Source organism: Sprattus sprattus (assembly GCF_963457725.1).
Source record: "Sprattus sprattus genome assembly, chromosome: 4".
NCBI classification, from domain to species: domain Eukaryota; kingdom Metazoa; phylum Chordata; class Actinopteri; order Clupeiformes; family Clupeidae; genus Sprattus; species Sprattus sprattus.
In genome coordinates this window covers 30,156,920-30,169,076 of record NC_137923.1, presented here as the reverse complement: position 1 = coordinate 30,169,076, position 12,157 = coordinate 30,156,920, and the positions used below count along the sequence as shown (strand labels likewise).

The window sequence follows — 12,157 nt, the reverse complement described above, 5'->3', positions numbered from 1 at the left end:
TTTTGGAAAAATTTGTCTGTTAGGGTAGAATGTCACGTTTCGCTCCTTGGAAGACTTTCCCCGTCAACTTCTTTAAGAGGGCAGTTCTGTGGGCCACTGCTGGTCCAGGTGAAGTTCTGCATCACACACTGCATGGCTGCCCCCGACAGCCTCGTCATCCAGACTCAGACCTGGGTCTGGAGGGTAAAAGCCATGACAACAGCCTCCTCCCCCAGACTCAGACCTGGGTCTGAAGGGTAAGAGCCATGACCACATCACCAAATGCCTGGCTCACTGGTATGGGAGTCACAGAACAAGCACATACTCAAGTGTAGTGGGGTAGAACTGAACATTTAGAGATAATCTGAAGGAGCCTACTGAGAGCATATGCAACTCTTTAACATTAGTTATTACTACCATTATTATGCCTTGATATGTATGATTATTAATAGCTATATACATATTTATTTTTCTTTCATTATCTTATAAACGGCCTTGGTCAAACCTAACCACAGGTTGTCAGACGACAGTGAGAAGAACCATCAGCAGAGGGCGACACTGCTTAATGTAAGAGCCATGTACACCAACTCTGACTTTAAATGTAGTCCCTGGTCTTTGTTAACATATACTGTATACTCATTTTAAATAAGTTGTATAGTAAAATATAAAACTTCATATAAAAAAAAACAGTTAATGCTTTGATAGCCAACAGTGTGACCTAAGGGAAGTATGCAGTGAAAAATACCAAATTCAGGAATCTATACAAAAATAAAACAAAAAGGTAACGTCAATCCCTTGACGTAAATTCATTGGCGTCTGACCAAACAAGGCAATCTCAGCAAATAATGGCAGCCACGCTGTCCCAGCCATGTTGTAATCTGTCTCAGCTGCTCTTGGCAGAGACTCCAGAGCCTTGAACGTCTTGCTAGCCGAGTTCACTGGCCCTGGGTTCATGCATGGGAGCAGCGGAACAAAAGGCTTTGCAACACCAGGTTGAGCCATGAGGCCACTGGTTTGGTTCAACCACGTGATGACGGCTTCTAATTGCAAAAACTAAGCCTACTGTCACGTATAATTTCAGTGTGTGTGTGTGTGTATGTGTCACATACATTATGTGACACATCATTTTTTTTTAAAAAGACGTTTTATTTCCAAGCTCAATACAAATGGCACCACACGCAACAAAATATATACAGTATGGAGGTGTATTCCTAAAGTCAATGTGACTCAGTAAAAACTTGTGACTGACTCTGCTGAGCATGTTTGGGTCCAGGGTCCACAGTTCTTAGGCCTCACTTCAGACTACTGTCAAAAGCAGTGAAGTGCAAACGTGGCACTCTAAAATTTGAAAACCTAACACATTAAATCACTACTGGCAATCAACATAATCTTTATGAAAGGTTTTAACCTGTTAGCACCACACAAACCTTACAGAAATCAAGTTGATTTCTACTTTGTGTCTTATGAGAACTATGTTAATAAGCTTAACACTAGCAGCTGTATGCAACAATATTCAATATCAGCAACAGTAACTGTGTTCCAATCTGAGCCTTATCAGAGAAAACTACAAATTACTGTTGCTACAAATTACCGTCAGGGCAGTCAGTGTCGATGTTTATGTGTACAGAGTGAATGATAAGAGGACCTGTTTATTAAGACGTTCCCTGCGTAGGGGTGTGTGCGTTTGAGCCGTGCAGTATTGTGATCTGGGAGGACTTGAGTAAAAAGGAGCTCAACCCGTGGGTCTTCGGGTGCCTTCCCTTCCTGCGATCTGGGCGGCCGCGTGGCAGTTTCCCGTTGGTGTACCTCCCGTTGAGATTGATGTCGCCACAAGCGCTGAACCACCAGCCCCCTGGGAAGGAACGCAGGGAGAGATTAGACACTCACGCAGTCAGAGCCGCAGCCGCCTGCAGACTCCCCAATGCTCCGACCACAGCCTCCAGAGATTGCTGCCTGTTTAGTCAGTTCTAGACTACCAGAAGACTGTATCGTGTATGGCTGCATTGGATTCTGACAGCATCATAGCTATTATCAGAGTATTTCGCAATCCAAAAAAGTTTGCCTGTAAAAATCCATGCAGCCAAGCCTCAGACTACATGAATGACCCTAGACATCACAATAACATGGCTGTTGTAGAGTCAGTCACACTTGATGAGATGAGGTAATGAGACCGATATATTTGCAAGTTTGGCTTACTAATCAATATCTTATTTTAGATATATATATCATGATTACTAAGGTTCCAAAGTATGATATTAACACACCAGAGGGGTGTGTTAATATCATACTTTGGAACCTTAGTAATCATGATTTATATATCTAGAATAAGATATTGATTAGTAAGCCAAACTTGCAAATATATCGGTCTCAGTACCTCATCTCAGTACTTACTCTAAGCAAGTGCCCAGACAAAACCCTGTTTGAAGATTAATGAGCAACTCTCAGTGACTAGGCTACTTTATAGAAGTAATTATTTCTACATAATTAATTTAATGGTACATACATACAAAAATCACAATGTCAAGGTTTCTTAAGAGAATGCCCTTTCATCTGGTCATGGTTGTATAAGATTCTGTTTCTGTTCAAATCTTGTCTTGCCCCTCTTACCTGTATAGTCGTTGGCACAGCTGGAGTTCGGTTGTTCATCGTTCAGGCGATCGTGGGTGGAGAACCTGATGGCAGTGCTGTTTCCCACCATATGAGGCAGGCCACTGTCTGTCAGCCTGAGGTGGATTGTGTAGTCAGAGCTGGCATCTTCCATCATCAAGTGGTACTCCACCACATGCCTCCCCTGCTTAAAGTCCTCTGCCTGGATCCGCAGTACGGTGTTATTCTGTCGAGTTATGGCGTGTATCTTCTCCAAGCCGAGCCAGAACTCTCCTGCGAGAGACACCAGCACACTGGTTGGCTCTTTAAATCACTTCTCACACATATCCGTTTTTTTATGGGTTCACCTTAAACTTCTGTCATTGACATTGATTGGGCCTAATGACATTACATATGACATGACGATGTATTCATATCTACATTAAATGACTTTCTTTTCAGACACAAGATGCTGTTCATGTGTTCATGACAGCACATCAGGTTAGCACTAGCACAGAAGTAAGTTCAAAGGTTAGAGAAGCCTGGCAGGGAGGATAGAATGCTGTCTCACTGCAAACACATCCGCTAGGTATTTGAACCGGAAGCATCTTCAAGAGGCTGTGAGTGACAGTTTGCTGTCACAACAGGCTACACTGCTGTAGCAGTGTTGATTTTGGAAGCCAGTCATTGATCTTCAAGCATGCCATGTCATCACCCTGGGGAATGTGCAGCTTAATGTTCCTAGCTTTGATCAATTTACAAGACACACAACTACTATGTGCACAGTCAACTCACCTTTGAAGTTGCCAAACCCCTCTTCATAATTTCTCCAGGCTTGGTCAAAGTCCACAGAGCCGTCCTGTCTCCGCTGAATGACTGTTGCGGCCCCATCTGCAGGGGAAAATGAGCACACAATTACCATTAACACTTTCATTCAGCTGAAGTAAAACATACAAAGTGTGTTTGGGCAGAATAATTAAGAAACATCATACCCAAAATTCATGACTAAGACTACATAGTTCTCATTTGATTTCGTAGGGTTCCAATGGTGGTGTTGCCTGCTAAAAACGCCTGAAACGTTTCCCTCTGTATTGTAATATGAGCATCGAATCTTACAACATATAGCATCTTAACATTGCAATAATTTCAAAACAAAGAGGCCATCTCTTTGTGTCTTACCAGCTGTCATTTCACAGTACACAAGGAAGGGCAGGGACTGATTGGGCTTGATGGGGTACAGGCCACTGTTTCTCTGACCTCTTGCATACACATCACCGCAGTGAGCTGGGAGATCTGTAACATGTAACATGACCAAACAAAAAACAGTCAAAGCTTGTTTTTTTCCACTGAAACTGGCCTCTACATATCAGTATGTTGAGTATGCCGGTGACACTGACAAAGACATGGGTTTTGTCCTCAAGAGGCACAATGTAGTACTGCGTGTGATAACGTCTAATAAATATAAATCATAACGTTTGCTAGTAATACTTTGCTAAATTTAAGCATGTTCATGTATTGACAGCACCAAACAATAAAAACCTGAGTTCCTGCATGTCAAAAACCTTAAACAACACAATCACGCATACCGTCCAAGAGAGAGGCGTTGTTGGTGGAGTTGTCCGCCAAGTACCCTGACACGCTGTGATTCTCCATGTTCCAGACCCATCTGAAAGTCTCCTGAAGGGTGCTGTCAGTGATCTAGTGGGGAGGCAAGGACCACAACTGTTATTCCTTGTGATATCTGAGCTTATGTGACACAGCATGAAGCAACATAAACACACTGGTGATCATGATCATTTCAAAGCTCAGGACAGCATCAAAAGGCATGTGTCTACTTTAGATCTAATCATTCAAGTAAGATATCAAGACCTTATTTCTTCATAATCTTGTGTGGCTGCATTGTTTAATAATGACGACGTTAGAAAAAAGACTGTACCTTCATCTCCAGGCTCTTGATCTGGGTTCTTTGGAAGTTGAGCTGTTCGCTTTGTTCCCTCACAGCTTTCAGGAGGTCTGTGATGCTTTTCTCCTGGGTGTGAATCACCTCCTGCAAGGGGACGCATCACAGCTCATTGCCTACCAGAACTGACTTCTCACTTCTCGAACATTCACTTCACTGTATTTGTTTCTATTCTAAGAGGTGAGACCCAGAAGTCCTTCGCTTGCAGTTATCTTCCTTTGGAAATAGAAAAGTTACCCCCCCCCCCCCTCCACACACACACACACTTTTGCACTTTATCAGTTTGCTATTTAAACAAATTCAGGCTGACAGGCTAAAGGTAAGACTGACAAACCCACAGCGCCGTTTAGGAGGTTTTACCTTGAGACCGTTGATCTCCGTGAGCTGGTCAGAGGAGAGCATGCCCTGGGACAAGCCACTCATTTTTTCCTCCAAGTTGCCCACCTGGCTCTGCAGATGGCTTCTCTCCCGTATGATGTCTTCCACCTTGGAGTTGATCTGCTGGGACAGAGTCTTGATCTCGTCATTGTTGGCCTTGAGGACGACGGTGGTCTTCTTCAGCTCCTCTTCCTCCTCCTTGATCTCGCTGGCCAGGGTGGCGAGCTGGTAGAACGAGCGGTCAAATACGTTGAGCTTCTGGAAGATGTCGTTAATCTGGCCCTTGGTCTTCGTCACAAAGTCCTTCAGACTGTGGCCGAGCTGGAGAAGTCCGTTGGCCAGGAGACGGACGTCATCCAGGGGGGCGAAGACGGAGCGGGTCTCTGCTTCCTTGCCACTGGCGGCAGGGAAGCCCTGAGCGACAGCCACGAGCACTAGCAGGACCAGCAGCTTCATCATTTCTGTTGTTTCTGCAGTCCTTTCTCGGCCAGTCCGTGTCTCCTCGATCTCCTCTGGAAGAAAGACGGCCCAAGTCAGTGGCAGGTCTGCTTATATACCTGCGTCCAGAAGGAGGGTTGATTATTAAGCAACGCTCAGTTTGAACTTTAGTAGCCCATACATTCCCTGCTTGGTTTCCAATGTGCAAACAACATGTCCATGAACCAATACCAACCTACCCCCTGACCCTTATCTCCTTAGATGAAATGCAGCCTGTTGTGAACAGCTGCTGCAATGGAGCTGTTCAATGACTCCTCTGCTCTTAACTCCATATTACCTTGGGGGATTTTACACACCGAACACCAAACTTGCAAGTAACATGGCAAATTAAATAACATTAGTGACACTGTGTCAGTCAGACATTTTGAGGCATATTTACATGACAGGTAGATATTTACACATCAGTTGTCATGGAAATCAGCAGAGGCATCTGTAGTCTGATTGGTTATGTTAAGGTGAAGGTCCGGTTTACTTAGAGTCAAGCTTCTTGTCTGTCGTGTAGAAAGAGTGCGATCTGTTTAAATGGGCCATGTTTATGTTCCTGAGTGCACCCCAAAGGGTCAAAGATTATGGAAAATATTTTCATGTCTTAGAAGATGCGAGGTGCACTATCCTTACCAGTGGTGGGTAGTAACGCGTTACAAGGAACGCAAATGAGTAAAAAAGTACATTTTTCGGGTAACGAGTACTTTTTGCGTTCCTTTATAAAGTCTGCACTTTTACTCTTACTCGAGTAAATATTTGAACTAGAATTCTACTCTTTACTCAGTTACATTTCCATTGTGCTTTCATTAAAATGAGTATTGTGATAAAAGTACACATATCTTTATTTACTGGAATACAAGCATACACGGCAACCAGAGAGGGTAAAAACGGAGAGGTCAGTTAGCTATGCGTTATCGACGCGCCCTCCACAGGTTGCAACATTGTTATAGCCGCGCAGGAGACAACTTCAGGTCGCATTTGTTTTATCTGTACTGCAGCTAGTCCTGGAGATGTTACATCCTTTACCATTTTACAAACTCACATCCTATGCACAAGGCGCAGTGCAAACTCTTGCACATAAAACCAAAGAGTATAGAGGTACTTCTATACACTTTGATAAAACTCTATACTGCTAAGACCTTTCCATTTAACGTTAGGCTACATTGGCTGGCTGCAGTAGTCACGTTAAAATGTTAGCAGCTAGCGTAACGACTAGATGGCTACCGTTAAAGTTAGCAGTTTGTTTGACTGACTGACATAGTTGCCAGCTATGAGATTTGTTATGAAAAAAAAAATACATCTTACATGTACAATGAAGCAACTTGTGAAGAAATATTTCAAGAGTGCATTTCTTTCTGACTTACTCACGTTATGTTTTTCATTGATCCAAACACTCCAACACAAAAAAGTAACTTGTAATTTGAGTAACTTTTAAACAGAGTACTTTTTTACTCTTACTTGAGTAAGTTTTCCTATTGGAATATTTACTTTTACTCAAGTCGATTTTGAAGGAGGTAATTGTACTTTTACTTGAGTACCAATTTTCATTACCCACCACTGATACGTCATCACTTTTTGATGGGGTCTAAAAGGCACCTAGACAAAAACATTGTTTTGAAAGCCTGTTACAAAGTATATAACTGTGGTTCACACACCATCGAAACAGAATTCTTACTCTTCTTGAAAATCCTATCTTATACTGGAATAGTAAGTGGTTTGTCCATGGATTCTGGTTTCATAGGTTAATTTACCCATGAATATACCCAATTTGTTTCTGGGGTAATTCATTAAAGGTTATTGATTACTCAAATCAAATTATGACCCACTGTAGAAACATTAAATTCAAGGTAAGAGTATGTGACCTGGTGATTTATGGTAATATTATGGGAGTTTTTTAATCATTCAGTTGTTATCAACTCTTTTAACCCTTTCTGTTGACTTGACACAATACATAACAAACCCTGGTTAGTTGAATACATGTATAACTATCTTAAGGGCATGGCACACTAATCAAACAGATCTAACCATACATAGACAAATTGTTACATTCATCTGGTGTGTCATATGGAACTGTTCCGAAATCCACTCGCGCTTCATCATGATCATTCTTTGGACCTTTATCCTAACAGGCACACGGAGGAAATGCTTTCATTGCATCAGAGGTGAAGTGATCATGTTTAGATGGGATGACACGACAGGGAGAATCAATAATTGTCTCTGTTTTGATGAAGGTTTTATTTGCGTTTGAGGTACGTGGCAAGATCAGGCAAATTGGGCACATCAGCATCCTATTTGATGGTTTGTTTTCATTGAAAAGGGGATATTTGTTTCTATCTAGAAGCTTCCAAACATTTGGGCAATTATTCATTAACAATTCTACGATTTTTTGTCAGCCCTGCTGCTGGTGGAAAACAACTCTTTCAGGTCAAGCCTGTAGCAATCAAGACAATTTCTTTTAGTGAGATTAGCAATGCCCTTTAGCAATGTTACTGTTACTGGCAGCTATTGGCATTCAAAAACTGCCCCATGAGCATACAGTTTATTAAGTGTTGTGTTGTCTCATCAGCTTATATTGTCACACGTTTGAGTCCTATCACTGCACGAAAAGCAAGATTATCGGGCCCGTAAACGCTGTGATACAGCCGCGAATGATCACCATTCCTGGCTGATCGCGGACATTCCCCCGAAATATCCGTCTGCCGCATACGAACGGAAATTCCCGGGAAGGAACCTGCGAGGGGAGGGGGGCCGATGTGTTTAGCATTCTCACCTCCCGCTGACAGAGGTGCGAAATGCTCTTATTAGCATATTGACTGTCAGCAGTCTAGCCACACACACCCTGCTGCAGCCATTGGTTGAAAACGAGAAGGAATTGAATTAAAACGTCTTGTGATGAGACGGAATGAGATTCTGTCTATAGGTCAGCTTTCAACTGAAAAAACGTATCCCCTCCCATTTACAGCTATTGCCCCATAAAAACTAAATTAAAATGTACACGATAATAATTTAATTAATATTCTGTCTTTAGGGTTTTGCTCCGGGGTTATCACATTTCTTGATTTGCTCGCTGTTTTCAGAGTTCTGTCATTAGGGTTTTGATTTCGGGGGTTTCACAATTCTTGCTTTGCCTTTCATGTTCAGAGTTCGGGGATTGCAATGTACTTTCGAGGCTGTTCCACTCATATTCCGGAGCTTCCTCTCTGTAATGTTCTTGAGATTCACTTTTGGCATGTGATTATACAGAGTCGGGCTTACTCTGATATCGAGTTAGTCATTTCGCAACTTGGGACATGTTTGCCACTCGTAAATATCTAACCTGTGACTTTTCAGGTAGATTTTACGCGAGCTTCGCGAGATTTGAACCTGCGCTCTTCAGGTTAGTGGTACTTTGTACCTAATGGTGCTGTTGCTAACCGCTTAGCCACCTTTGCTGGTAATGTTCTAGCTCGTCGGTGCAACCAAGTACCTGGTTTATCATTCCTCCCTCCTCTGGGGTATTTCTCTTCTGTTACTGGAGCGTGCGAATCGGAACACCATACCATTAGCCTACATATCGACATTCATAGTGGTGTAGTTGTCCCTGGAGAAGTGGGTATACTCTTCATTTATTCATACAGCACAGGATAAACACCCTGTTTTGAGAAGTGGGTATACCCAATGCTGACTGAAAAATAAGTGGGTATACTCCGTATACCTGCGTATACACTGGACTACACCACTGGACATTCAAGGAGCAAAGATGCGACGACGTTGTGTGGTGAGAACTGATAAAAAAATCGCCTGCCTTCTGTTTTCCACGGTAGATCGCATGTTATGCTAGAAATGGCTTAGCATGGGTGGGATGGGGAAAGATAACACCTTTCCATCCAGACGCAAATTTAGCTAATCGGAATCTGTAAGTGGTTTCCAGATATAGTTGATCTCTGTTATTTGACGAAGCAGTGAGTTAGCTGTCTTTCAATGTCTCTTGTCGAATTATCTCACATGTTTATGGTGGTATGTGTTTAAACGTTTTAACTTAGGCTATGTGTAATGTTCCTAACTTATATTATTATTTCACCTTAATGTTTTTGAGATTCGTTTCTGGCATGTAATTATACAGAGTCAGGCTTACTCTGATAACAGTCATTAAGAGTCGTTAACAGTCGTTAAGCAACTTGGGCCATGGTTGCCACTAGTGGGGATCGAACCTGTGACTTTCAGGTTTTTTAAATCAGTGAAGCAGTGACGGGGTGCCTCCCCTGGCGGGGGGGGGGGGGGGGGGTTGTTGTGTTCAATCCAGGTCAATTCAATTAACATAACAAAACCTAGGCCTGGCCAAGGGGAAGGGGTGGGGGGGCTTTCACACCAATGTGGGCTTCTACGGCAATACACAGGGTCGGAGACTGTCGTAAATCCCACATTTCATGCAGTGTATGCTGCTAACACTTTTGCACATGGTTAAAGGGGCATAGCAGAGAGATGAAAAGGTTCTAAGTTCTAACCTGACGTATTAACTTCAATAGCTTAATTTATTAATTTCATTTATTAGGTTTCCTCTGGTAGGAGGTAACCTATTGTTTCTGTTAGTATTATTTGAATTCTTGTACCATGGGAGTCAATGGCAGCCCCTAGAACCATATGGTAACTTTTTGTGAAATTTGGCACACTCATTAAGGACAGTCCCTTCTTCATTCACACCAATTTTCATGGCTCTCATTAGACCATTCTAGGGCCACCAACAGGTCAAAGTTGGACTTTTGTAACACACGCAACTTTTGAACCGTATGACCGATTTTCAAAAATGAGGTACCATTGGATTCCCTGGATCAAGACGAATTAAACCCACCCCATGGCGTCAATTTCCGGTTATAAAGATTTCCCGCTATTTCCGGTTTTATCAAAAACCTTTGAAAGCCTACTCCTCCTACAATTTTTGGCAAATCTTCTTCAAAATCACCAGAGATGATCTTCAGACATAGCCTCACAAAAGTTATCGAACAGAATTATGATCCTCACAACCGTTTGTTCGGTACAGCCACTCAAATTCAGCAGAAAAGCGGCCAAACAGGAAGTGAAGTCATATGTCAGCTAATCTTTAAGATATCAACACCAAACCGGTATGTCACTTGGAAGACACTACAACATGTTCCCATGTGCAAAGGCAACTTCATATCTTGTATTTAATTCGTCTTGATCCAGGGAATCCAATGGTACCTCATTTTTGAAAATCGGTCATGCGGTTCAAAAGTTGCGTGTGTTAACACAAGTCCAACTTTGACCCGTTGGTGGCGCTAGAGTGGTATAATGAGAGACATGAAACTTTGTATGAATAAAGAAGGGACTGTCCTTAATAATTGTGTCGAATTTCACAAAAAGTTACCATATGGTTTGTCCGGTACAGCCACTCAAATTCAGCAGAAAAGCAGCCAAACAGGAAGTGAAGTCATATCTCAGCTAATCTTTAAGATATCAACACCAAACCGGTATGTCACTTGGAAGACACTACAACATGTTCCCATGTGCAAAGGCAACTTCATGTCTTGAAAAATGATTGATATAAAGCAAATTGGATAAATTGTTAACGCTAAAATAATGCTTTGCACATCTGCAGGTCAAAAAGTGAAACTCTGATTCAATCACAAGTTCATATGAAGACACTTGAGAGTGTTTAGTACACAAATCTGAAAAAAAGTTGACTGTAAGATGAAAAGTAGATTTTTGGTGAATATTTGAAACATGCATGCTTGACTACTTGCTAGGGTGGTTCTCTATAGAATGTCTCTGTCTCCTCATCCGCGCGGCTCCTAAATCTCACACACACAGTCTCCCCTTAACACACGCGCAGGCTTTGTTTTACGCACACACATTCTCACAGACACACAGCTTGGTGTCACACACATACATTCTCACAGACACACAGGGTAAGCGCACACACACAACCTCCACTCAGTCTAAACTTCAGGGCAAAAGCATTGTAAATGTTGGATTTGAAATGTAATATCCCATTGGCAAGTCTGCAGCATGGATTTTTCTATACAGTGACAAATTGTCACAAAATTACATTTTTCCCTGGTTCGCAATGTTTGGAGGAGGAAACCGCCATCGCTGCTTGCAGCTAGTATATTGTAGGCTTTCTTATTATGTTAGTACCATGGGAGTCAATGGCAGCCCCTAGAACCATATGGTAACTTTTTGTGAAATTTGGCACACTCATTAAGGACAGTCCCTTCTTCATTCACACCAGGTTTCATGGCTCTCATTACACCACTCTAGCGCCACCAACAGGTCAAAGTTGGACTTTTGTAACACACGCAACTTTAGAACCGTATGACCGATTTTCAAAAATGAGGTACCATTGGATTCCCAGGATCAAGACGAATTAAACACACCCTATCGCGTCAACTTCCGGTTATATAGATTTTCCGCTATTTCCGGTTTTATCAAAAACCTTTGAAAGCCTACTCCTCCTACAATTTTTGGCAAATCTTCTTCAAAATCACCAGAGATGATCTTCAGACCTAGCCTCACAAAAGTTATCGAACAGAATTTTGATCCTCACAACCGTTTGTCCGGTAAAGCCACTCAAATTCAGCAGAAAAGGCGCCAAACAGGAAGTGAAGTCATATCTTGGCAAATCTTTGAGAAATCAACACCAAACTTGATATGTCACTGGAAGACACTACAACATGTTCCCATGTGCAAAGGCAACTTCATATCTTAAAAAATGATTTATATAAAGCAAATTGGATACATTGTTAACGCTAAAATAATGCTTTACACATCAACAGG

General features: G+C 42.1%; 1 protein-coding gene across 1 annotated transcript; it reads right to left on the bottom strand.

Annotated features, from left to right (window-relative positions):
- Positions 1–72: 72 nt before the first annotated feature.
- Positions 73–5,362, bottom strand: LOC308363455 (angiopoietin-related protein 3-like; the record flags this gene model as incomplete). Its single annotated transcript, XM_080836263.1, has 8 exons — positions 73–229; positions 1,639–1,831; positions 2,587–2,859; positions 3,361–3,456; positions 3,745–3,858; positions 4,152–4,263; positions 4,502–4,612; positions 4,886–5,362. 8 exons carry the CDS (start codon positions 5,360–5,362, stop codon positions 73–75), a joined length of 1,533 nt encoding a protein of 510 aa, XP_080692389.1.
- Between the last annotated feature and the right edge of the window lie 6,795 nt (positions 5,363–12,157).